Source organism: Caenorhabditis remanei, chromosome X, assembly GCF_010183535.1.
Source record: "Caenorhabditis remanei strain PX506 chromosome X, whole genome shotgun sequence".
Taxonomy (NCBI): domain Eukaryota; kingdom Metazoa; phylum Nematoda; class Chromadorea; order Rhabditida; family Rhabditidae; genus Caenorhabditis; species Caenorhabditis remanei.
In genome coordinates this window covers 11,783,997-11,811,990 of record NC_071333.1, presented here as the reverse complement: position 1 = coordinate 11,811,990, position 27,994 = coordinate 11,783,997, and the positions used below count along the sequence as shown (strand labels likewise).

At 40.3% G+C, this 27,994-nt stretch overlaps 2 protein-coding genes across 2 annotated transcripts; both read left to right on the top strand.

Moving 5' to 3' along the window:
• Positions 1 to 4,162: 4,162 nt before the first annotated feature.
• GCK72_024324 (uncharacterized protein) lies at positions 4,163 to 8,294 on the top strand (the record flags this gene model as incomplete). The annotated part of the gene is made up of 17 exons (XM_053735831.1): positions 4,163 to 4,261; positions 4,513 to 4,605; positions 4,654 to 4,762; positions 5,333 to 5,475; positions 5,520 to 5,663; positions 5,709 to 5,876; positions 5,922 to 5,981; positions 6,050 to 6,148; positions 6,268 to 6,366; positions 6,470 to 6,554; positions 6,601 to 6,686; positions 6,739 to 7,011; positions 7,054 to 7,266; positions 7,315 to 7,582; positions 7,636 to 7,743; positions 8,027 to 8,116; positions 8,209 to 8,294. The coding sequence occupies 17 exons, from the start codon at positions 4,163 to 4,165 to the stop codon at positions 8,292 to 8,294; spliced, it is 2,223 nt and encodes a 740-aa protein (XP_053579397.1).
• A 2,167-nt stretch (positions 8,295 to 10,461) lies between these two features.
• Positions 10,462 to 27,833, top strand: GCK72_024323 (uncharacterized protein; the record flags this gene model as incomplete). The annotated part of the gene is made up of 27 exons (XM_053735830.1): positions 10,462 to 10,517; positions 10,596 to 10,680; positions 10,727 to 10,923; positions 10,972 to 11,088; positions 11,159 to 11,254; positions 11,308 to 11,757; positions 11,809 to 11,923; positions 11,971 to 12,192; positions 12,241 to 12,412; positions 12,466 to 13,778; positions 13,828 to 14,004; positions 14,058 to 14,366; positions 14,414 to 15,236; positions 15,283 to 16,214; positions 16,269 to 16,655; positions 16,702 to 16,860; positions 16,912 to 25,122; positions 25,171 to 25,335; positions 25,382 to 25,828; positions 25,878 to 25,978; positions 26,024 to 26,327; positions 26,377 to 26,625; positions 26,674 to 26,843; positions 26,892 to 27,027; positions 27,074 to 27,469; positions 27,524 to 27,609; positions 27,662 to 27,833. 27 exons carry the CDS (start codon positions 10,462 to 10,464, stop codon positions 27,831 to 27,833), a joined length of 16,047 nt encoding a protein of 5,348 aa, XP_053579396.1.
• Positions 27,834 to 27,994: the final 161 nt, after the last annotated feature.

Genomic DNA, 27,994 nt, shown 5'->3' with positions numbered 1-27,994 from the left:
GTCGGAATGAAAGTGAGGATGGAATGACAATCGGCGGCTCTTTCATCCCTGTGCTGGATTTCCGTCGGGACCGCCCCAACGATTATCTTCGACTTAAACAGCTTTATTACGACTGGATCTCGGCTTGTCGGGGGACGATAAGACGTCTCACGCGTCCATCTACTAGATGACTCGATTTTTTTTTCTCTCGAGAAAGCTCTGTATTGGATTTAAGAACAGTTATTGAGAAATGGGAGATATAACAAGTCAGGATGTGGGTTTGAGAACATGTGTCATAAATTATGATGCGTCTGATAAAACTGTGACATTTGGGTGACAGACGGAGTTAGTCACTTTTTTTTATGATGATGAAATATACAATAAAATACTGGAGATGGTAACAATAGTAAAACTCTATTTGCAATTTTAAGTGTCATCCCAGTTATGATGAAAAAAAAGTTGAGAGGCTAACAAATATGTACTAGTTCGAACAGGACACTTAGCTAATCAATATGTCTTAAACAAAAGCAGACTAAATTCTAAACTTTTTACATTTCAACAACCGTTATGTTATTTATGAGGTTGTTCAAAAATCACTGGCACTCAACTTCAAATTTTTTACTGACAGATAAAACACACATTACTAATTTCTGAATTTATTTTTTCTGAATTTTCGAAATTTTATATATTTTCGATTTTCCAAGAACTGATGCAGTTTTCCAATGATCAAATATAAGTGATTAAAAATGAACCATTACAAATACGTGATAGAAAAGAGGTACTTGGAATTTGTTCGAACCTCAAATAACAACTATTTTTCACGATGATAAAGATTAAACCAGCGGCAAATCTGAAAAACAAAACTGTTGGTTTGTAACGAACAACTTTCTGTTTCAAAACTATCCCGACCTAATTCATCAAATTCGGGGGGACACGTCTAAGTGTTTGAAAAGATGCGACACTTGCTCTGGGGGATTGCCGACACCACGACGTCGATTTGTCATCTGGAGTCAACTGGCATAATCTGCTACTGGTAGCGTTTAGTTGTCTGTTGCTCATGCGCCATTCATATTTTACGTGAAGTGAAAACAAAGCACGCCAATAAACTGGAAAATTTTTCAATCGCTTACTTAAGATTTGACAACAAGTTCCCTTGTTCCAAAACAATTGAGGATTACATAAGAGGGTCCCTTCTTGTTCATTCGAATAATCACCACTACACACGGAGCTTCATCTTTTTGCTCAAAAGAGCGGGGCACAGACTCAATGCGTACTTTATCGCGACCAATTCAGTACAACTGCAAGATTGCTCTAATTCCATTAGACCGCTTCTTCAAACGGCCCCATCTGGGTCACCGTTACTTTTTCTACAAATAGGTGTTTCATTCTTCGTAATGCACACCCATTTTCGAGTTAATCGTCTTTTAACAACACCCCGGCTCTCTCTCACTCAATTCTATCCGAGTAAGGGTGTGAACCCATTTCAAAAACTTGATAGATTGTTGCGTATTCTATCTTCAGTCGTCAACTCGTCCTAAAACGCGGAGTCGCATTTTTTCGGTTAACCTTGCTTCGTTTTTTTTTGCTAGTACGGGGTCCTTCTGCTCGATGTGCATGTATTTGTCTTCTCGCTCCTCCTTCTCTTCCTTTTTGTGCTCTCAAGATTTGGCTTTGTTCTTCAAAATATTCTACAAGAAGAAAACGACGAAAAAAAAAGATAGATGAAGAAGAATTTTTTGGTCCTCTCACTCTCCGCGCTTATTGGCTTTAGCCAACAGGATCATATTTCTGAAAGCAATTATCTACTTTAGAAACGATCTCATGGCATCCAACGGAAAAGTGGCGATAGTGGCTTCTTTTGTTTCTTGCTATCTTGTGGTTTTCGATTTAGTGAAAGAACATCACAAGTAGTATATATAGTTGAATATATGTGAAATTAGTTCAATCGAAACAAAATTAGCTTCAACTTGTGTCCCAGTGTCCCACGCAGTTTTTGGATTGTAAGAAACTTTCACTTTCTTGTTCTACCAGCACTAGAAGTGCACACCCGGACATAAAGTATTGGTTAATTCTACAGTAAGTTACTTTTTCTTACGGAACAAAAATTAAGAATCATGTGTAAATATGTTTGAGTATAAACACAGGCTTGTTTTTTAGAGCCTTTGAAGCGGTCTTCTTGTACAAAATCCTCCCAATAACTTCAAATACTTCACATATTTCATTCATTACCAATTCTCACCAAATCTGTTCTTCCCTCCTCCCATTGTCTCCTCGTTCACGTTTTTGTGTCGTTTTAATCCATGTTTCTTCATGTTATTGTTGGCCGATCTAATTATTCAAACACACTCTGGCCGCCTTGGGTTCTTTAAACGAAATGCAAATTTGAGTGCGTGTAAGACAGACCAGGCGGCTGGTGCATGGTCTGACAAATGTTCTCCTCACCACGACTGTCTATTCAAGGTCTTCTTCTTATTTCACACTTTTGTTTGTGTCACTCTTTACTAAACATGCTCCAAATGACATAAACTCGGCATTTTTAAGCGTTTTGATGGCAACTGATAACGGTTCGTGTCATGCTCCCTGTTTGCAAGAAATTCATTGTTCCGCAAAAACGTTTGTTCTTTCTTCTGCTTCTCCATATTTTGTTCCTCCTTCGCCCGTCTTTTTCTATTTTCTCTTTGCCTTACGGGCACATCAAATTTTTATGATACCTGTTCGGAGCAACGGGAAACTGCATAGATCGTACAGTATTGCTTTGACTATATTGATTTTTTTCTTGTATACCTTCTAGACCATTTCTCAGTATCAACTTTTTTTCAGATGTTTCAGACAGTTTAGTTGAGACTTCCGTGTTTTCAATCAACCATAGCATTCATTCTCTTTCATCTTCTTAGTCGAAACGCACACAAACAAACGAATGAACGCAAATTTCTTGAGTCAAACCGCAGAAAAACGATCTGATTTGAATGAAAGTCTTCCGCTCAATTGACAATGTTCATTTCTCCCGTTTCCTTCTTTTTCTCACTTCACCATCACCACTTTTACTCTTTCTTCTTTTCATTCTCTAACTTTTCTCAATAAAAATAAAACCTAGGAGGCCAAATTGGGAATGATGAAAGGACGAGGTGGGAAAATAGGAATAAGAGAAACATGTTTTCTCAACTTGTTCTTTTTGTCAGATCTTGCTGATCGGAAAGGTTAAAACAAACAGTTTGTTTTAGTATCGTCGCCATATGTGTGTTTCATATTATGTTAGATGTTATCGGAATTCTGTTAGGTTTTGGTGTAACATCAAATAACTGTTGCAAATGAAACGATTCAGTTTACATGGTCATGTTTCAAATTAGCATGTTCAAATTCTCGGGACCTCCACACTTGAAAAGTGCAATTTTCCTTTGCATTGCTGTCTTTTCATTTTGATTATCCATCCTGAATAACAAGACTCCTTATTTCTTTTCTAAGAGCAGAGCCCCCCAAAAGAGAGTACATGTAAACTTGAGTTTCTTCTTTTTCTCTTTTCTTCCTTCATTCCTTAAATTAGATTTGACAGAAGAAGAACTTGATCGCAACAGGCGGATACCTTCAGGTTCTCTATCTTGTTTGCCGTTTATCGGTTCCATCTTTTTCTCTTTTTGAAAGTAAACGACCGACTCGCTCGAAAATCGCCGAAATGTTTAGGCGTCAAGTTGAATATTTACCTTCATAAACAAAAGTAATTAATTTCATAATATTCCTCATGGTGAAGTGGAGGCCTCCTGGAGAGCAATAGTGCACCTCTTTCTTCTTTGTTATATAATAAACATATCTATACAGAAATGTATCTCTGCAGGTATACGAATGTGTTGGGGAAAGAATCTAATGGTCCCACACTGAACGAACCTTTTTCTTGTCAATTCGCGCTTTTTGTCAATCGTTTTCAAGTTAGAACTTGTGCAAACATTGTGTCGTCGCATGGCTAAGTATCACGGTTTTTTGCTTTTCTGGTTCTAGACTCGCCTTTTTTGATCTTTACTTACCCCTGCTTTTTTATTTCTTCAAGTTGTATATTTTTCTTTTTTGTCGGGTCCCGTAAAAGCATTCTTGCTATATCATATTTCATTTTATGCTACTTTTTTTTAAATTGACAATTTTCTGAATACTCAAATCTCTTCAAGTGTTACTAAAAAAGTGTTTTTCTTTCCAGATGTATGGGCAGAAAAGTAAGGAACGAGAGCGTCCCTATCTTCGGGACCCTGATGACCCCGAATATATCAAGGATCTGCAAAGACCGGCAGTAATCAAAGTGAGTGAATTCAATTCAGCGAAATTCGCATTCATGAGAAATAAATTTTACTGCCTACGTATTTCTCTAATTCTGACCTCTTTTTTTCCAATTCCCCCTTTTCAATTAATGAAGAACTTCATTATTGGAAAAGGCTCTCTTGCTAGTGTCATTTTTTGAAAAGAGCTGTCACAGTGAATAGAAAAAAGAGAAAGAAAAGAGGAGTGCTCTCTAATCAGCTTAAAAGATGGATGAGGGATGCTTTATTTCAGGAGGATTTGTCAGAGATGGAGAGACGGAAAAGAGTGCAACAGATACTCGAATCAAAATCATTCTGCCACGAGCTGGAGGAAGTTATTCGACAGGTTTGTTGTATTCTCTTTCATTTTTTCTATATTAAAACATTATTTTAGGAGTGTGACACTGCGAAAACGGATCCCGATCACTTGCAAGTCCTTCAAAAACTTTCGGACCTTACCGTTCCTCAGGGGAATATGTCATTTGGAAATCTACACACATACGGTTTGTACTTTTTATTTTTGAAGTTTCAAGTCTTTTTCAATGCAAAAGACTGATTTATGGTCAAACAGGGTGTTCCCATGTAAGATGGGCGAATGATTTATATAGCGTCTTGGGAATCGATCTATTTTTTACTTCCTATCTTTTTTCCAAAGAATAAAAAACTTATAGAAAAAGTAAGAAGAAAAAAGGGATAACTAAAGAAACCACACCCTATCATTTATCAAAGCGCGTAAAGGTTGTGGTTTTGACTGCCAATTTTCTCACACTGTCTCACATGTTTGGCGAGCCACAATAACGATTACAACAATCATTTGCACCTTCAAAAAAAGCAATTTTCTTTTTTTCTCCGCATGAAATTCTCAAATACTCAAACTTTTTGAGCGTTCTAGTATAGCATTTATTCTAATTTCCTGTCTGGAACAGCAGAGAGTTCATATTCAATTTATTATTTGAACTATGTCATTTTCCAAGTGCATGGGCTTGGAGTTCATTAAGTTCGGTAAGCTTTTTTCTATGTTTAATTAAAAATCTTGTAGTAAGACATTGTTAAAGAAATTTAACTATTTCCAGGTGGGAACACTATAGCTATTGCGGATCTTCGTGGAAATGACACGTATTCAAAAGTAGAACGTATTCAAAGAAACAAGTTAGCATGCTTGTTTCGTTTAGCTGATTTATTTCAGTGGTCTCAAGGAATTCACAATGAAATTTCGGTGAGTTAATTTTATAACTCTGCCTCTTATGTTTCTATGTTCAGTACCGTACAAATGATGAAGAGAACACGTTCCTGATGAATCCATATGGACTCCTCTACCATGAAATTACTGCTGCAACCATTGTTAAAATTGATGAAAATGGGAAAATTCTGGATTGCGGTGCATTGAAAGCTGGAGTTAATCAGGTTATTCAACTAAAACCTGTTGTTTTTTCATAATGTGTGTTTCAGCCAGCATTTCTCCTTCATTCTGCTATCTACAAAGCTCGTCCAATGGTTAGATGTGTTCTCCATATGCACACTGCGATTGTTGCAGCCGTTGCCAGCATGAAATGTGGTCTTCTGCCTCTTTGTCAAGAAGCGATGGTCATTGGGCCTGTTGGATATCATGATTATCACGTAGGTCAAAGGTTTTAGTGGACGTGGATAGTCTTGTGTTTTCAGGATATTGGTGATGATGATATTCCGTTCGATGAACTCGTCGAAAGTCTCGGAGACAAAAATGTGCGTTTTCCTTTTCTGCCAAACATAGCTTTTTATCAACTTTCCAGCTTTCCATGCTTCTTTTTCAGGTCCTTTTTCTCCGCAACCAAGGATTCCTTGTTGTCGGTGACACTATCGAGCATGCAACTTTTCTAGCCAACAACACTGTGATAGCATGTGAAACTCAGGTGGCTAACGTTCTTCCTTAATTTCAAATTCAATCAAAAGCTGTCTTTTCCGCGTTTTCCAACTATCGCCAATCTTGTGTGTTACCAAAAAACCAGTAGACATTTTTTGAAATTTTAAGGTTCTGCTGATCAGAGGAGAAGGATGTTTTGTTGTTGGAGAGTCCGTTGAGGAGACAGCTATAATTATGCGCAACTTGGTCACGGCTTGTGATCACCAGGTTTTTAAATTGTCTAAAAGACATCAGAATTTCTTTTTGACATATCGCTAAAGAAAAATAAATTGAGTGGGAGGAAATAAATTTTTAACAAACGCTTATTGAGGTACGTGCTGCAAGGGCTGGACTTGACAATCTGATCATTCCGGACGAGAGAGCTATTCAAAGAGCTTTTCGTAATTCTAAAAATAGTAAGTGCCACTGAAAAAGTTTTAACTAATATTTTTTATATTTCAGCTAATTCCCTGAAAAGAAACGGAACTGTTGATTGGAGAGTTGGAGAATTAGAATGGGAATCTTGGATGAGAGTTCTGGATCACGCGGTAACTAAGAAAACAATCACAAGTTTGTTCTCATGATTCCAACTAATTACAGAACTTCCGGACAGGACATGTCTATCGCCAGCCACAACTCCGGCCAAAGTCTGCAATGTCTACTTCTATGGTGAATAACAATGATGTCGCTCTTCCTCCAACTACGTCAGCATACGGACAAATTGATGAGACCAACTTGGAGAGTGTTTCTGCTCATCGTCTCGCTTTGTTGCGTAAGGAACAAGAACGGGTTCGTTGGTTGAATAGTCCAAATGCATATCAGAAAGTGGAGTTCATGGAGTATGGAGCTGATAATCCTAAAAAAGTGACAAAGGTAATAAAACCTGACATATGTCTATCTCAATTTCATTTTTAGTGGGTTCATGATGTGAACGTACCATCTGCAAGTGGAACACCGGTCAAGATAAATAGTGTTCATCAATTTAGTCCAGCATCTACAAATCCTAAAGAATTCAAAGAGAAACAGAAAGCAATTAAAGAAAACAATCGTTTGGGAACGGTTACCGCAGGACCACAAAGTCAAATTTTGGACCATGTTACCTACGAAGACATCTCTTTGTTAGTCAAAGTAAGTTTTGGATGCTGAAATGCTAGATCAAAACATTTTGTATTCCAGCCAAGTTCCGACGGAACCGTTGGACAAAGTTCCACTAACGACCGAGCAATTCTTATCGGAACGGCTAGTAAGGGAATCATTGATAAGCAATATCAAAACCACACGCAAGTATACCATCAAATTTATGCACCGAATCCATTCTCAGTTGAGACAGATGAAGATATTAGGAAATATGTTGCCATGGTGAAAGCTAAGAATGCTATGGGAACACCGTTCTCGTCTGCGAGAACCGCTATGAGTTACTCACAATACGATGATTGTGAAGCAGGTCAGTTTCAATTACAGATACGGAATGGTGTGAATTGAATGAACTGATTTAAGATACGGTTTCGTTAATGCAAGGGGTCCGAGAGCATAAACTTTCGCAAGCCGCTTTGAGTGCATCTGATGATGGATTGAATGCAGGAATTTCCCCTGTCACAAATAACGGTAAATTGAAAGTTTATATTGTCCCGGTATGCTATCTTTCTCCCATATTGCATTTTTCTTTTTTTTTTGCTTCAATCCTATCCGATTGCTTTTCCCCTCGTGATACTTCTTCGAATGCCACTTTCAGTTTATTTTCCAGTTCAAACTTCCGAAGAAAGCGTCAATACATCGTACATGAGCCACTCAGTTGTGTTTGATTGTAGGTTATTCTTTCTCTTTTTGTGTTGCATGTGTGATTTCCAACTCTTTCTAACTTTCACAATATATCTAACTCTATGTACAGGTGACCACTCTTTCCCCATGTCAATGTCACCCGAATTAAGTGAGAAACCCAACGAGAAACCGAGTCTGGAAGCGCAGGGAACAAGTGAAGGTAACAATGTTATTCAGTGGTCTCTACTTGCACTATTTATGGATACATGTCCCTAATCGCTTCGAATAACACATACTAATAAAACTCTTCAGGTAATACAACATCTCGATCTTGCACAACTGCTTCTGAGGAGGAGGTAAGAGTCCAATCTGATTCTGAAGAAATAGAAAACGTCTGAATTTTTCAAGTAGTTTATCTCAAACTTGACGAAAAAATTATAAACTATGAACTAATTCAACCTAACATGCACTCTCTTATTCCAGAAACACGCAAAAGATGAGAAGAAAAAGAAAAAGAAGGGACTACTGTCATTTATGCGAAGAAAGGAGAAGTGATCGTCTCAACCTACTCACTGTCCTACCATAATAGTCACATACACCTTTTTAACCAACCATTCTCAATTTGAACTCAATATTCCACTTTTACTTTTACTTCAAAACTTCCAGACGCCGACATGATCCGTCCAATTCACCGCCAAGAAACATATGTCTAGTCTCTTGACCCTTTCTTATTTCCCGTGAACTTTATTTATACTCCGGTTTTGGATAATCGATTCTTCTGTGCTTTTTTTCGACTTACTCATGTCATTTTGTATGCATATTTCTATCCAATTTTTTTTTGTATTTTGTAATGATCTTATCTATTATTTTGTTTATAGTAATTTTAAAGTATTTTTAAATGAAATTTTGGCCAAATAGTATTTCTTATGATTTTTATAGTGCCTTAAATTAGGTAAAGACTATGGAAACATCCAACATAAATAAACGGGATAACTGGAGGATAAACAGAAACCAACAACTCCATATTGTAGATAAACTACGGTCACAATCAACTCATTTTACAAAAATACGGTATTTTTAAAAAAGGGTACTTCCACAAAAGTTAAGACGCAGCTTGAAGACCTGAAAAGAGAAAACAATTATTTTCAGATTTCTGAGCAAAAATGCTGCTTAGCTATTGAAAATGTTCGAGGAACGAAATCTCGCGTTCTGTACAGTCAGATCAAGCGCGCTCCACTGATAACATATTTTGGAAACCCCTGCATAACTTATCCGAACACGGTATTCACTTTTTGATTATCTAGTTTAAGAATTTCTTGTCGAACTTGCTTTTGTTTTAAATAGTGGAGTTTTTGAATGTGGAAAGTTTTTTTTTTTTAATTTAGACTACTTATGAAGTTTTTGCGGCGCTAGTCAGTTGCATAATGGAAATTGTATTAAAGTTGTAGCAAATAAATCTTTACCATTCGTTTACTTTTTTAGATGTTCAACCAAAAACGCAATTTGTTTAATGTTGAATTTCTAGACCACAAATGCCGAAGAAACTGTTTAACACCGAGTGGCTCAGCTCATCAAGCAGTATTGAAGACATCAAAAAGTTCGGATCAGAGTAAAATGGAATCTATGTTTATAAGTGTTGAGAAAAATATCGTGTTTTTTATAACGGTTCCAACCACATTGCCGCCAAGTGAAATGAAGTAGACAAGGAAATCCAAAGCTGGAGCACTCTAGATTCTTTCAAACTTGTCGTTGGTCGAAAATGAATAACAAACGCAACGATTATGTTGTGAAATCAACATTTGAATATAGCGGTTTTAACAACGCTGATTAGTTAAACTGTAGGTTTTACATTTAGACAGCATTTGATTAAAACATACGATCTCTTTCATATTTCAGGTTGTTAAACTTCCGAAAACGCTCGACCAAAATGGAGGCCTAAGTTGAATAAGCAAATCTGATTCTGATAATATTCAAGCTACAATATAAACATTCAATAAACAATATATGTATTGGAATCTGACTACTTGTTGTTCATCGGGGATGCATTTATCTGTGAGTTTTAATTTTCTAATCGCCTCTCGTTGGGTCTTTTGCTGAAAGAGAATGTGAGCTCATGGAAATAAAGTTTTATTTGATCGAGCGTTTTTGTTTTCATTCAGTGACAGAAAGTTTATCACAATCAATTTTGCAACACGCCTCTCGGAAAAGAGACAAAATCGTAATACTCAAGTTGCTGATAAGATTTTTATCTAAACTTTTGTGTCACTGAATGATTTTCTATTCATTCGTTTTATTATTTGATTGAGAATTGTTACACTCGACATTTTCCAAGCGTATTCTCTTTTCTCTTCTCAAACACTGTTTGCGTCTGCAATCTCCACTCTCTCTCGCCTTGGCCGTGGCCTAGGTTTCTCCATGGCCGAGGAGGACTCATTACGTTCTCTCACTAATTATTAGTTGTTATTGTTGTCGTTTCGCTTAGTTATTCATGTAATTTTTCAAGAATTTATTCACTGAACTGGTATTTGTGCAGCAAATTCGGTTTGCTATTTCAGTTGCTCAACAATGGCTGAAATCACCCTCGGATTTGATGATATTTTCAAAGAATGCTGTCCAAATGAGTGAGTTTTACAATAAAACATATGAAATTAATGATAGAAGACTAGTTTTACAAACAAAACTTTAATTTTTCTTTGCAGATTCAACGAATTCGGACTGAAACGTGAAATGCGCTTCATCAGTGAGCGTATTATTGTTGAATATGACCCGACCGACCATCTTTCGGTAAGTACCCTTTTCGCACACAAATCGATTATTTGTATCTTCTCAGGTCCGTGAAATCATGCATCCGATGGACGCGTTTCGCAGTAATGAGCCGTATTTCAAACACAAACTTGTCGACAAATCGAAGAACCAATTTGTGACGGCGATCGATTTTCATGAACATATCACTTACTTTCCATATGCAAAAAATACTGGTGACCTTTGTTTAGCGCGGTATATCAGTAATTTCAATGATATCAATTTGTAAGTGAACAAGTTTGAGCTTTTAATACAAATTATTCATTTTTTCAGTGCTAAGATCAGTGGACAAGACCTCTGCTCATTGCCGGGTGAAACTGTCTACGGACTGCGTGTGGGCCGTCTTGATAAGGGAATGTTGGCAGTCAACCATCGTACCGGTTCATCTGTGTAAGTACTTTCTAGCCTTACCAAAATTTTTGTATCCGAAGTTCCAAGAGGTTGATTATTATCCTTTCAGAAATAGTACGGTTACCGTTATTGATCTTGTCAGACCAGCGAGAAACCTTGCTCACTATGATTCACTTATTCCTGTAAATACAATTGACTGGGTTTGGTAAGTTACAAAACTTCACGATATTCTCAATGTGCTAACTTTCTTTCTGTCAGGCATAATCCATTCCTACTTGCTGTCGGAGACGATAATTCACTCCGTATTATGGACGTCCGTTGTCCGAAAGCTTTCAACGCAGTTTTCTTTGAGGGAGGTGTTCAAAGAACCGCACTATGCTCAACACGACCATTGGAGATAGCTTGCTGGGATGGATCCAATGTCCTTTTGTATGATGTACGCCGACCGGAAGTGCCCTGTGCTATTTATGATATTGGACTTCACAAAGACGAGAGAATTATCGATATGAAGTTCAACCCGTACATTACTAACGAGTTATTTGTACATACTAGTAAGCATCGTGTATATGCAATGAATGTCAATCCGGCTCACCTTGTTGGAGGACGTGCAATTGGCGACAAACCGTATAGGAAATGGCAAGTCATCACTTTCAAACACATTGACAGAGGATGCACTGCAACTAGACATTCTCTAAAGCGACGTGAGACGTGAGTGGATAATTTTGAGAAAAAATCTGAAATTAATTTACTTTATATCAGAATGCCGTTTGAAAACGAAGAGGTGCCACTACTGGACTACTACCATCAATACGAAGCTTCTAAAAACGATCCCGTTGTCCCTGTGCCAAATCACTGGAAGTATCCATCTAAAGCTGTGAGTTAGAACGTAGAGCTAATCCGACTTATCTCATTCTCTTTCAGGACAAGTCGATCTTGGACAAAGTTCACAAAATCCCTGAGATTGATTACGAGAGTTACTTGTACAAAGCAGTAGAACGTGTTTCTGCAGATGGCGATTTTGCTACAGTGAAGCCGAAAGTTTTGTACCAAGCGATTGGAGTTGAAACGTTTGATTTTGTATTCCCGGGAGTCAATGCTATCATGTGCTTTGACCGTAGTGACTATTCCTACAGAATCGTCAGAGTAAGTTTTTTTTGTTGCTCGAACTGTATATGAAAGAGATAATTGCAGAGTCCAAAACACTACGAAGGAAGTATCAATCCTTATGCTGGTTCCGACTCCGTTCACTTCTATCGAGGACTTCAAATTCAAGAAATGATCCCTGCACAAACTCTCACAATGATGTGTAATCGCTTGGAAGAGGGATGGAATGCTTATCAAGTCTCTGAAAGGTCCTTGAAAAGTGAGTTTTCCACACATACAAGATCAATTTTAACGAAACGTTCTGAATTCCAGGACTTGCTTTCACTATCACCGAGGATACACGTTCTATTTGGTCGGATTGGCTTCGAAACTCTGTCATAATGCAATATGGTGGAAACGAGTTTGTTAAAATTGGGAAGGATGGTTCGAAATGGAAGGATTATGTCTCACTTCCTGATGGAATTCTACCGGAACCAGAAATCCTTCCTTATGATAAAGCAAAAGATGATATTGCTACTGAGGAAATTTGTCAGATGGTTGCTCCATTCTTTCGACTTTTTCTGCCGGACCCTCGACCAGATTTGCAATCAGATTCTGAATCAGAAAATGAAGACCACAATGCACCACCTCCAAATCCATTCCTCAAGACAGTGCACCCAGAAACTGGATTTCCAACGGGATTGTCGGACAACATGAGAACTCTGTGCAAGTGTCACGCGAAACTTCGTTACTACAACAAGAAGGAAACGGAGAGAAAGTATATGTACGCTTCTATGGGCAACACATTCTTCATTGGTGCAAGCAAACGGATTCGCGAGAAGTTCTTTAAACTTGGTTGGCAGGAGATAACAAAACCTCAAATTTTGGCTCATCGTCTGATGATTGACACAAAAGTCAAAAGACGTCGAATTATCGACGAACTTCCAAAGTTTCAACGCTGGAAAGCAAGAGAGTTTCAGAAGAGAGTTCTGCCACCGAAGTTGATCACTGACTCTTCATCGATATTCATGAAACCTGAATACATCAAGGAACGTGAGGAAAAAGAAAGAGAGATGAGGGAAAAAGCTGCACAACCAATTCAAGCTCCGATCGGATTATCAATGCCAAAATCTAAGAAAAAAGAACCAAAGAAGGCATCAGTTGTACCCGATGTCTCTGGTGAAGAGGATCCAGAAAAGGCTCGTTTCATGATTCGTGCAGCAATTCAACTGGCGGACAACAACAGTTCTGATGATGAGATACCTCTTCCAAAACCTGAACCAACTCCTCCACCACCACCACCGCCTGCTCCAGGCACTGCTCCAGTGGCAGACAGACATGTCAGAACACCTCAAGCTTTATCCGTCAGAAATGAGAAAGATGATTTCGAGTACGAAACTCCAGAAGATGCTTACTTTGGAATCAAGAAGAAGAGAATGTATGTTGTGTATCAACCAGCAACTGCACCTCTCGGATTGCAAAGATACAAGCCGGATCGACTCGCAGAGCACACTTTTGTCAAACGACTTGAACATCTGATGTATTGGGGAAGACGTCGACATGAGCGTGATATTCTTTATGGAAGATATGAGGAGAATGACAAGAGACAGTCGAGTATTAAGGAAAGAGTTACTCTAGATTTGAAGGTAAGGAAGAAACTAAAGTTAAATTCTGAATATATCAAATAATTTTCAGCTAGCTCTCAACAATCACATGAAAGTTGGATGGCAGACATTCTACGACAAGAATTACTTTTTCTCGAACAAGTGCTCTTACAATCAAATCCTTCGGAAGGCTGTGCAGTTGTATAACCGTATGTGCAATGATGGACAATACAATCTGTCCACCAAGCACGTCAGACACGAGCGATTGGTTAGTTACTCCAAGAATCTAAATATCAGAAATTTTATTTTTATGCATTTCAGTTCTTCGGTGTCAAACCAAAGATGCTGCTTAACAAACCATCAATGGAGGAGATTCTTGACTTAAGGAAAAACTGCTCAGTAATTGCAAACACTACTATTGGAGCATACAATCAGTTCATGAACTACCTTCAAACACAACTTCCATATCAAATTGATCACAATATTTTTATTGAGAACTTTGAGGGCGATGTTTCGAAGCAGGTGGAAGCGCGAATTCCGATTTCAGAGAAAAAACCAACTGCAGTCTATGATGAGGAGGAGAAGTACATGTTCCCAATGGGTAGATTGAGATTTTGTGAATATGATATTGTAAGTTCAATATAACATTGCCTATCTCAGCAACTCTCTGATTGCAGCCACCAAACTTTATGCGTGAAATCGAAAGACGAAGAATACCTGTTCCACCCAAGAAACGTAAATGCTACTATCTCGAGGACTACGAACTCCCATCATCTATCAAGGCTGAACTACCTACGATTCGGCGAAGCCCATCTTGTCCTGATCTTTCTTTCAGTACCAGCTCGACCGAAGCAGTCAGCTACCAAGATGTTTCTTCTGACGCTATTCGTCGTATTATGGCTAACCAGATCCTCGCCGATTTTCAAGGTCGGATAGGTACACGTGATCATTATGGACCGGAGTTCTTTGAACCGAATCTGTCGGAAGAAGCACAACATCAACTTGGATTGGATAAATACCAAGTGAATCACAATGTGATCTGTGCTATTACCGAACCCACAAAGTTTATCAATTGGGATTCACCTATGATTGCTGATACTGATCGAAAAACTGGGGAAAAGTTCATGAGAAGAGTCGTTCCATTCAAAGAGCCGCAACCACCTCGTCAACTTGATCATATTGACCCTATGTTCGAATACGTCACAATCGAAGCGATGTTGGCTGCTGCAAAGAATCTCCACGTTTCCTACATCTTCAACGATCCAATTCTTACTACTTGGCCAGGTCTTCAGATTTTGGATGAAGGACGAAATGAAATGTTCACACTCTGTCCGAAAATTCCCAAGAGACGAAACAATGTTCCAATTGAACTTGAAAAGTCACCACTTGTTGTACCCGAGAAAGATGCGCAGTTCTACAGAGATTTTTACACTGAAACTACTCTCGTTGGTCGAGATGCTCCAAAGAATCGAATCCGTCCACCGGTTTTTGAGGAGCACAGTGAGTTCAAAATATAAATCAATAGTATCCAATCCTTACATTTAAGGTATCAACATCCCTCATGGTTTGATCGATCTACTCAAACCAGGATACTACGGATATTTCGAGTGTGAGTATAAGAGTCGCTACAATGAAGACCAAGTGTACGAGATGAAGAATCGACGAGAACTACAACAAGCTATTATGGAGAGAAGAATAATCACTTTCCGTCAACCAGTGATTGAAGAAACGGAGCAAGAGTTAATGAGTGAGGAGCATGTGAACGTGGAAGAGGATGACTTAAAGACAACATCTGAGGAGAGTGAAGGTGAAGACGATAAGGATTCGGATAATATCAAGGAGGATTCTCCAGAGAGACGGACTGGTGACGGCGTCATTGAATTCTGGAGAATGTTTGACGGGGTTGGTATTATCAGTGACTCGGATGATGACACAGAAGAGAACTCTGTCAGGAGAAAAGTTGGAATGTTCTACACAGGAGCAGAGACTCCATCACCAAGCAGAATCAACCCACACACAAGAGCCAATATGCGAAAAGTTTCTGTTGAAGAGGAGGAAAGGGATGATGAACCACACAAGTTAGGATCTGTTCTGACGAATCTCTATGACGAGGACGCGGTGAAACAGAAACGTCGCGGTGACTGTCCGATAGGAAGTCCAAGGAAGAGCAGTATCAAAATCCCTGTTCACCCGGAACTGCATCCAGTTGTAGCACCACTTGGAGCAGTTGCGAAACCTACAAAAACCGTGTCATGGGGAGAAATCACCGAGCACCATGTACCATCTTTGCCCATATTCCGCAAATCTCGTCGTCACATTGTGGTGGACCCGGCGTTCTTCAGAGATCTACACACCACACCACAAACCGCACCGCAACTAGCTCGGCGAGTCAGAAGTACAGACAACTTCCAATCAATAAGACCAGGTAGAAAGAATAGTGATCCAACAGCTGTTCACCCCAGAGGACTTCCACGTAGAGTGAGTTAATTTAGCCGTCTTTTAGAAGGAAATATTTAACCATACACTTTTCAGTCAAGTCTGGATCAGTTTCTGAGGAGAGACGCTCCCATTACCTGCTCAGCTTGTATTCAAGAACCATGGCCTACCAAGGAGGAATGTATTGTTTGTAAACCAGACACAACAATCTATCGATGCACCAACATTGTGAATCTAAAGTTGCCGTGTCATGTGTGTGGAAGTAACATCTACAAATTCTCTTGCAAGAACTATGATCTTCACTCTCAATACTCAAACAAACTCTATTACCTTATCCAGAAGCGCAAGAAATGCCCTGTGGATAACACGTTCCGAGAGAAATATGCAGTCGAGAGCGATCCCGTGCAACACGAAAAGACGCCGGCTATCTGGAATGTCCAGGCTTACAAACCAGGAAACGCGGCTGTTGACACCCTTCTTCAGGTAATACTTTGAAAAATAACAACTGAAATCATTCAAATCATTTCAGAGAACCGACGAACGGTCGTTCACAGCGTCTCAGAATAATCAGCTCTCTGCACTTTTCCATCGTGAATTCCAGTGGGTTACTTGGCAAATGGATGATGAGAAAGCGGAAAGAGTTGTTGTATCAGAAGAGTTTGATGTGGCATTTGACAGAGATGCTGATGTAAGTTTATCATAATCTCTAACTCATTATTGTTTTATTATTTTCTTTCAGATCGATATGATGCGGGATACCATGAACACCATCAGTCAAGACGGTGACATGGACATGATGACCACATATGATCAACGTACTGGTATGAGAATCCGTCGGTGGATCAGTTACGCTGCTCTGGCAACTCGAGTGCAAAAGCAAAACGAAAAGATTCGGTATCGAAAGATGTTGGCTGATCGAGAAGCTCGGATTCTTGCTGGCGAGATTACGGTCGTTCCTGCTCTGCTGTCTGAGTTGAAAAAGAAGGCTAAAGACAAGGAGGTTGCTGCAAACAAAGCTACAGAGATTGATGAGCAGAAAAGAGCAGAAGAGAGACGGAGAGAATACAAACTGTGGAAAAAACTGCCGATTCCTGAGTTTCCCGAAGATCCAAAGAAGGAAATGCCTAACTTTGCTCCACCAAAATCAGAAGACTGGCTGGAATCATCTGGATCAGAAGATGAACTTCCACCGATCCGATCTCGTCAACTGAGCAAAGAACTTAAAGATTTCATTCAAACGATCAGAGTTCACATGGACAGTAAACCGAAGAACTTTGACGGTTTCCGCGTGACTTATGGAAAACTCTTCGAGAGGCGACCTATCTTGAAAAATGACATTGTTCTTGTCACAAAGAAAAGAGTCTTGAAAAGAAAACCACCAGTCTTCAAAATCCAACGCATTCCACTTGATGAGACTTGGCTCAACTCTTCACTTACGGTAGCTTTCCAACCTGCACCGATGGAAATGAAATACCCGAAAGACTCCAACAAGTGGACTGTTCCATTTTACATGTCCAACCTTTTGGACCTTAATGCAAAGGAAACGAAGGATAGAACTTTCCGACCGCCAACACCACCTCCTACTATTAAGGCGGAGTACAAGAAGATGAAGAATATGGAAAAAGCATATTATCATCAGAAGAGAGTTGCTAGACTGGCAATGCTGAAAAAAGCCAGAGATGCTCGTCAGCTGAGATTCCACAAGAAAGTTTACGGTCATGCCAAAGTTCCATCATCCAAACCAAAAGCCTGGACAATAGCTTATCATCGAATGCTAGAAGCCAAACGAGCTGCAGCAAGACCATCAGCAAAGATCGGTCCTCCACGTATTCCGGATAACAAGAAGTACATTTTCTCCTATTACCCGGAAACATCTTCCGAGAAGATTCCACTGAGCAAACGAGAGCAGTCACGCATATCTTCGCCAAGTGATAGTGATTATTGTCCAATTATTAAACTTCCAAGAGTGATTAAGATCGAACGAGAAGACTCAGAAGAAGAAAATATTTCTTATTCTGATGAAGAAGGCTATCTGCTACCTAACCTGAATCATTCACCGTTTGGAATAATCGACCGCAAAAAACGACAACTGAATCGACAGACTCATCCTGCAGATTCTCAACCAAAGCCAGCGTTGAAAAAACTTCCGGAAACTGGTCACTTTGTGAGACGTATATCCGCTGTCGAAGAGATCTCTTCTTGTGATTTACCATCCACTATCCCCAATACTTTGGAAAAGACAACAATCCATAAGAAATCAGTCGGATTCACAGATGAGAGACCAGAAATCATTGCACCGGAGACCCCAGAGCTCCCAAGGAATCCAGTATTTGCATTTGTGGAGGACAAGCCGATTGATAACTTTTCCAAAGGAACTCCCGCAATCATTTTGGTAGACAACAAACCCATTGCTCGAGAAAGTCGTGAACGCGTTTCGAAAGTCACCGTCAACACAAAAACTTCTGCAGAGACGAATGTCATAAAATCCACTGCGAAGAAAGAGAAAAAACGTGAGAAACGCTCACCAACAAGAGCACCTTCTACTCCGGCACCTTACGTTAAGAAATCACCGAAGGAGATAATGACGAGACGTTCGTTTTCTGTGGATACTGGCTGCCGTTATGCCAAAGTTGTGAAAAAACTCGCTAAAAAGCATAACCGTGATTTGTTGAAGAAACGGCAAGCAAAAGTGGCTGCAACTAATTTGGTTCAGGAGCCAAGTGCACAAGATAAAACAGTCGATAAATCAGCTGGAAATGACTCGGAGTCCAGTTTGGAAACTGCTCCAACATTTTCAAATTTCTTACTGGAATCATCTGCTAAGTCTGTCAAGAGAACTAAGACGTTGAAAAAATTCAAGGGGTCCAAACTTCCGAAAATGAGCTGTATTCGACGAGAATTCACGATGAAACTAAACCAAATTCGGCGATCCCGAGCTAGAGGAATTCACACGGAACACCCATTCCAACCACGCTGGTATCCAACTGAACATGAATCTGACTCCGCTGATCGGGAAAGTGAATCTTGTTACCAACGACAACACATGAGGTATAAACGATTCACTAGATCTCAGAAAATTCTTCATCACGATGCAACTCGCTCGAAAGTTCTGAACACAATTCGGAGAATCAGTGAACTCGAGAGACAGAAACAATTGATGATGTGTGAGGAACCAATGAATCGCAAAGTTTCTGATATCTATTTGTATCCACATGAATCACTTCCAACATACTGGGAACCAGAGAGAAAGAAAAAGAAAAAGTCCAAAACATCCAAAAAGGCGGAGGAGTTCAAGCAAGTGAAAGACGGCGTGGAAAACGGAGTGGATGAGAATAAGAAAGAGGAGAATGCGGAAGAAAAGACTGCGGAAGAGAAGAAAAATGTTGAAGATGAGTCAGAAGAAGTGAAATCGGAACGTGAATCACCGAAAAATGGCATGGACCAGCAGAAATTGCTAAAGGAGCCTGTTGTAAAGGGGGACAAGACCGACGATGACTTGAAGGAAGAAACGGTTGATGAATCTGAGGAAGAAGAATCCGAAGAAGAATTGGAGGAAATGCTGGCAAAAGAATCGCCAGAACCAGAAACTCCTCAAGCCGACAAACCTCAACCGATGTCATGGAGACAAATGCTTCGGAAATTAGCCAATTACAAAGTCAACATCAAAAGGATCAAATTGAGTAATCTGAAACGTTTGAAAAAGAAGAAGAAAAATTTGTCCGAATGTATTGATCAGTCACCGCAAGAAGTTGAAGTAATTGTGGAACCAACAGAGAATCTGAAGCCATGTCTGAAACGTGGAGTTGGTCGACGCTCACTGAACATTGCTTCTAAGCCTGCGGAGACTAAAGACAACTTCGTTGGATTCAACAAGACTCTCACTCTGGTCAAAAAAGCAGCGAGCGCCTCTGATAAGGAATCACCGTCACCCATCCCGGATGTCCCCTCGTTTTTGGATAACTCGGATTCTCATCTAAACAAGAGTAACTGGTTGACAAGCACACGGAAACCATCGAAATCTAAAGAAGAGAAAGAGAAAGAAGTATCCATCAAGGGCGATGTTCTATTTCCACGGATCGACGTTACTACTCCTAAAGAGGACCGATCAGATACAAACTCACCAAATTCTCCAGTTCGTCTTTTGCGGCCAGTTGTTCCAGACAATTCTGAAAATCCAGAAAACGAAGCGGAAATCGATCCTGCTTCCTTGATTCCTGCACCGGCTCCACCACCAAAAATGCCTGCAGATCAACAGTGGAGAGCAGCAATGATGGCACGGCGATATGTTGGCTCGAGTCGACCAGTTTCTGCTCAACAGGCCAAGAAAAAGGAAGAAAAAAAGAGTGAGGATGGTGCCGAGGACAAGACAAAACAGGAATCTTCAACTGAGGGAGCTAAGGCAGATGCCGATACCGCTTCATCTTCTACTCCAACCTTGTACAAAGGGGCCGATGAATCAGAACCTGGACCGTCCACTGCTCCTGCCCAACTACCTCGAATGACTGCTTCAAAATCTCATGTGATGAAGACCTACACTGAACCAGTAGCAGTTCCAAAAGCTACAGCTCCTCCACCGACTAATCCAACCACATCGGATAAACCAGGAGTTAAAGGAATCTACCATTCTGATTCTTCAGGAGATGAACATGCTTGGCCATCGGTATCAATTGCTGGAGAACTTGAAAAAAGAGAACCTAGTTCGAGATTCATCAGACAGGAGAAAGAAATGAAGAGCAAGTCAAGAAGAGGAGAAGCCAAAAAGAGGAAACAAACCAAACCAAATTCACCAAAATCTGATGATAACGTTCCATCTACGAGCCAAGTACCACCGGCTCAGCCGCCTGCACCAACTACTCCAATCATGCCTACAATAACAACAACGCCAACCCCAAGAGTAGAAAGAAATTCATTTTTCACTGCGCTGTTTGGACGGAAAAAAGCACCACCACCTCTGGTTATCAACACTGAGACGGAGAGCGAAGGCAGAACATCGCCGCTTCTTCCTCGGATCAAAAAACCTGAAACAGGAAAATTGATGAAGAGATCTCCAACATCTGATGCTCCGAGACCACATCCTATCGAGCCGGAGACGATTGTCAAATTTGTTGATGGAAAGCCAATCTCGAACTCTCCAAACTATGTGACACCAATGTCCCAGAGACGTAGAAAAGCTGCATCAGGCTCCGGATCAGGCTCTGGATCAGGATCTGGGTCAGGTTCTGGATCGGGATCTGGTTCAGGTTCGGGATCTGACAGTGATGATGAATCTAAAAAGACAGGAAAACCTGCTGAGAAGTTGACATCAGTACTGAAACCACCTACCGACTGCGAAGAAGGAACTTCGTCCCAATGGAAGCAACCATCTGCAAAAACTGTGCGATTTGGACCAACATCATACGAACCACCAAAACCTCCAACTCCTGAACCACCAAAACCGCCCAAACCAGAACCGAAGCCAGAAGTCTCATTTGAAACTCTCCGGGAACTGATGCTCAAGGAAATAAAAATAAAGGAAGAGGAAGAAGCAGCAGCAAAACGACTCGAAGAGGAGAAGGAAAGGGAAAAAGAAGCAGAAATTGTGGTTCCAGAAGAACTCCCAGCAGAAGTGATCATTCCAGATGCTGTACCAACACCACCACCAACAAATCCTCCACCAAAGTTTTCTTTCTTTGGATTGTCACCGTTTGGCAAAATCAATAAGAGAAAACCAACGGAATCTCAAGGACCTTCAACACCAGGATCAAGTCTTCCAACACTTGAAGTGTCTTCAGCTGGACCATCTACGTCAAACCCACCCGTTACAACTGAATCAGTTCCTTGGACATCTGCAATAAATTCCGATTCCAAAGAACCACATGCGTCTTCAAGTGAGGATCCGAATGTTAGACCTGGAAGACCAGGTAGACCGCAACCCACCGGACGACCAATTCGTCGTAAAACCTCCACTCGGAGACAACTTAGAATGGATATTCCATCGGCGCTCCAACTTTCTGGCGATCCAAATCTCCCTAGACCTGCTCAACCATCACCTGAAGCACCTCCACAACTAGAAATCCCAACAGGAGTACAGAAGTACAATCCGGTGTCTCAACGGAAGTACTATAGTCGGATGGGTCGGGAATATAAACCACCGAAATCTCTGCCACCTTTGGTTTTGCCTGATCCGGAACCGCTTCCTGCAGCTCTTCCTGCTCAACCAGCTGAGAAAAAGAAGAAACGAAGAAAGAGAAAGCCAACGCCTGTGGAAACAACATTGGTTCTTGATGGTACTGCGCACTTCAGCAAATTGACAGCTGAAAATTTGAAGTTGTTGGAACGTGAACATGAGTACAATGAAAAACCACTTTCACCGTCTGTCAAAGGATTCTTTGACAATCATGAGATGGAAAAAGTTAAAGATGTGAAGAGCTTAATAGAAGTCATTGGTGATATAGAGAAGCAGCTGAAATCTATCGGCCCAGATGAGAAAATGGTTACAATAAAAGCAATGTTCAATCCAAAATTCAATGATTCAGTAATCACCAAAACAGGACCATCGAAAGATAAACCAAAGTATGAGACAGCTGCCAATAAGTTGAGACGGATGGAAAGTACTCGAAGAAAAAAAATTGATGAAAGTGGACTCTCCTCGTTGTCCAAACGGCAATCAGCAATCAATGCAGTTCGTCATGTCAAAAAAGTCAAATTTTTCCAAACTCACAATAGGCACATGACAGCTCCGATTGCAAGCAACTTCAAGCCCAAATCAATTCTCAAACCCCCGAAGCCACCTGTCACCTGGTATTACCGTATCGACTTCGAGGGTAACAAATTGTACATGAAGAAACTTGGTCCGAGCGACTGGCAGAAAAAAATGGATGAAAAACTCTCACCTCCTAAAGCTGATGCCGTTGTGAGGAAGAAAAAATCAACTAGCTATTTGAGACGATGGGCGAAGGTCATTGACAAAGTTGGCAAAGCGAACATGACACAACTTCTGGAAAGCGAGAACTTGAAATTTGAAGATACTCCAGATATGAAGCCACGTGGCAATTCTCAACCGAAAGATGTATATGTTGATCTTCCGAAGTTTAATCCTCTCCCACCATCAAGAAGTTTGACATCCATAACGGTTTCAACCAATGCTTCATTAAACTCTCTTCTCGACGCCTTGAATGCTGTTGATGCTGCTACAACTAATCCAGCTGTTCCAACAATTTCAACATTTGAACCTCGTACAAATCTTGGATCTCCTCCACCAATCCCAACTGTCTCTTCCTGCCAAGATCTTGTTTCCATGGATAACCAACCGATTTCGAAAAGAAAACGAAACGTGTCTGAGAACAATGTGGATGATGTACCTCCTCTTTCTAAGCATTACCCACTGGTATACATTGGAGCTACAGTATCCCGATCACCATCAACTTCGACCAGTGCTGTCAATGTGACTGAAAGAGAACCAATTTCATCTCGGGCCCTCGATGGATCTGAAATTCTCGAATTTGTTGGAGAAGAAGCTCCGGCAGAGACAGTGAAACGGAGATTGGATCCATTTGTTCGTCCAATCAGTGCTCTTTTTAAAGCATTCAGCTCAAACTCCACTGAAATTGGCACAGATGCAATGTCTCGTTCACGATCGACTGAGCGATCATTTGGAGGATTCTTTGGACGATCATCTCCACCCATGCCCGAATTCCCGACAAGACACCGTTCTTCATCCCCTCCCCAACGCCGTGTACGCATCGGACCAATCACATCAATCTCTCAAGGATCATCTGCTGAAGATATTCTTGCTTTGATGCAAGCTGAGCCCAATGCTCTTGAAATAATGGAGGAGTTGGCTAATCCAAAGTTCCCACGTCTCGAACTGGAAGGAGATTTGCCTGAGGGAAAACCGATGTGGAGACCAAAGCTGAAATTAAAACGGAGTATGTATACACAGTTGAGAAAATTGAAGGACGCATCGGAAAAGCAGAAAAAGCTTGAGTACCTTCAACATTTCTACAAATCGACGGGTGACCAGATTTCTGCTGACATCCAAACATTGATTACTTTCAAATTGAATAAATACATGAAGACGCATCGGTATCCAAGACCTTCACTGAGCTACAACTTACTCGGAAAGTACAATCCATCGTCTCTACAAATTTCGACCAATTCTAAAAGCGGAATTCAAAAGACATCTGCAATGATTGTCAAGAAGATTAAAAATTGTGAAAAACGTCTTGAGACCGCCAAGAAGATTGTTCAAACGTCTACGCCTGGATCTCTTTCGAAAAAAGAGCTGGTCAAACAAGCGAAGAGAACATTGGAGGTTGCTGCCAGCAAGAAACCAAGGAGGATTCCAGTTCTGTACAAATTCAAAAGGACATGCGTCAAGTACAAAGTTCAAGTGACAATTCCAAACAGTTCTCGGAAATTGCTAATGCCTTGCGAGAAGAAGACTCAGACCATTATTGATAAGATTCTTCCTATCGCTTTGGAAACTGTTCAAGAGGAAATTTTGGAACCAGCTACTAAATTGAATAAGGATACAGTTGTTTCGGATATTGAGGAGGACAGCAAAACTGATGTGCTTTCTGAATACGACGGAGACAACGATGAAAATGTGGATGACTTCGAGGCGGAATGGGCAGCTACTGCTAAACCTGCAATCATTCGGAAAAATCAAAGAAGCAAGCTTCTCCGTAAATATTTCCAATTCTCTGTCAAGATGGCTCGAAAGATTTCTCGTCGATCGGTGGGAGTTCAGAAACCATTTGTATTCTATGCATTTATGAGTCAACTCCGTGCCAGAATGGGAAAGTTCATGGATATTAGACGAAAGGATCAGAAAGCAGAGAAAATAAGGTCGCAGCTTCCTTCAATAACTGGATCTGGAAAAGTTCACAAACAGCGGAAATGTTCAGAACGGAAAAAGGTGGCAGCCGCAAATCGGAGACCATACTTGATTCGCCATTCCTTAAAATATGTGAGTTTACTGATGAGTACATTAAAAAACTGAAATATTATTTTGCAGGGATCGACTACTCCGAAACAAGTCGTTGTCGAGCAATCCAGATTCAATTTCCTAAAGATTGGTGCCAAACTTGAAACTTTCATGGAGTGCTTGGATGAATACGTTGATGTGGGAACACCAATTAAACTGGTATACCGGTCAAGAAATACTCTTCTTCCAAAGAAAGTGAGTGGATAACATCTGATTTGTGTAGAAATCTAAATGTTTTTAGATGTTCGAGACAAGTAAAAAACCGCTTGTTGATCCAGTTTGTTACACATCACCTTCTCCATGTAACACAGATAGTGATTTCTCTGATGATACACCAGAAAATCCGAAATTAAAGGAGAAAAGAAGATTCTTCCAACGTCACAGCTTGGAATCCATGTATCACGTCAAGGGTTTACCTGGACTTATCTATCTGGCTCGTCTGGTTCAAGAACGCATTGGAGATGACATTGAAAGGAATATTCCATTCAGGGGACCTGGAATGGAGAATTCAAATCTTGTCGTTTACATGACACCAATTCGTCGTTTGATGTTGAATTCCGTTGGATTACGAATGCCTGACCGTTTGGATCAAATCTACTTGTCCAAGTATCAAAATGAGAAGTTTGAGCTGTGGTTCGGAAGATTGTACAAGATGTTATGTTATGGTCGTGGCGACTTCTGCAAATATGTGAGTGCCCGCTGGGAAGTGGTATTGAATTGAACTTTAATATTTACAGATCATCGATAAAATTGCTCTTGGCCAAGGACCTCCTAACAAGAAGTACGAGAAAATGGACATCACCTACCAGGCACATATCGTTCATAAATTGTACAAAAAGTGAGAAACTGTCTTCTGATTCATTTTTAATAATTTGTTGTTTAGGATGATCTACATGGAGAACGGAAGAGAGGCAAAGCTAGCTATCCACGAGTTCTTCAAGATTGGATTAGATATTGATGAGAATCCGTTTGACAAGACACTGAAAATGGGACCATACGATCGAATGCTCTACGGTCATCCCCAACCATGGAATCGTGACAATTGGATTGAGGCGTGCGATCAGTTCCTGAACTACTCGACCACCAAAGAAGATGTTCTTGTCACTTGTCAAGCCTCACTTCTAGTCATGAGAATGATATTTGTTGGAGGTTACTCTCAGGATATTATCGACCAACTCATCACATTGGTTTGTTTTTTCTGTGTCTTTTTTCTAACTGTACTTCTTTTTTTTTCAGAAACTGCCAGTTCGTGAGAAGCTTCTGTTTATCATCAACTTGACACCACCAGATAATCTTGTGGAGAATATTGTGAAGATGTTCCATACTGTTCGAGGACTCGACCGTCTTCCATTTGTTGGGTTAGGATATCACGCAGATCCACTGCGTGTTCTCTTTGAAGAAGCGGTGGAAAGTGGTGATCCTCAACTCATCGCACACATCGTCCGCGTGGGAAGATGTCTGGATCGTCGTTCAAGAGAACCAATGGTAATAATAGAGACACTTAACATAAAACAACTATCTCATTCTTTTTAGATGACTGATTGTGGATCGGAACACATCAAGAACCGTGACTTCTCGACTATGTTTGCCAATATCTTCAACAATGGAAAGCCAAGACGACCATACGGTGCTCCAACTATGGATGAGATGTTCCCATTCAGATATGTCCGTCATCCAGATGGAAGTGAAGTCACCGAAACAACGTAAGAAACGTTTATGCATATCAAAATACTGATGAAATACGTTTTCAGAGAAGAACTGGCGGAGATTATCGAATGCGAAGTGACACGGTACATGGCTATTTTGGAACTCACCAAGGGAGCTGCTGTAACCAAAGGAGATTTGGATCACAATCCAAAGTTCAATACGTATCCAAGCAAATTTTTCGTAAGTGAAAAAGTTGTGATAACGTGATTCTATTTATAATTTTCAGTTTGATGTTCTCTGTACGGGGTGCAAAGTGAATGTTGCAAAGGGACGTAACTTGGGACGTCTGGGTCGAACACTTTGTGTCTCTACAATGCCGTTGATTGAACAAGATAAGGATAGAAAAAGGTGGCCAAATGCAAAAACAATGTCTCCGCGTCTGACGTTCGAAAACTATATTGAAACATTGGACCCTACTGAAAACAAGATGCTGATGGCTAAGGACATTGAAGAAGAGAAAACAGACATCACCGTTCAAGTCTTACCATCTCGTTTCGGATGTTTCCAGTGTCGTTTCTCACTTCCAAGATGTTGTGTATGCATGTGTCCTTACTTGAATGATCATATGGACTATGCTCTCAAAGAGTACAACGAGAGATACTCTCAATTCAGCGTTTGCAACGTGAGTTTACAAGCAGGACAGTTTTTTTTTAACTTCAAAATGAAACATTTTCAGATTTGCAATCACGGAGGTCATGTCAATCACATTGCGGAATGGTTCGCGTCTGAAAAGTATTGTCCAGTTGCAGGATGTGACTGCAGGTATGTCATAATTGTTTGTTTTTTTCCAATTATAATCCCAATTCAATTTTAGATGCCTGAGACCAAAGCAAGTCAAGCATCTCAAAGGAAGACTCCGCCGTCATATGCTTTTGTCAGCAAACATGCGTGCCAAATCTCATCTCTGCAATCCAGAATGTGCTATTGAAGCGGACATCGATGAAGGCTTCCTGCCAGATCCAGATCTGGCCTTGTTATATGACTAAATTGTATATTTTGTTTATATGTTTTATTTTTTGTTCACGTTGTTGATCTCACTATTTTTGCCCAATATTTAACCTAGTCACTAATTGATTTCCCTTTAAAAATGAATATTTGAAAACGGGGACAGAGCATTTTACTTTATTCGTACAAACAAATGTTTAGT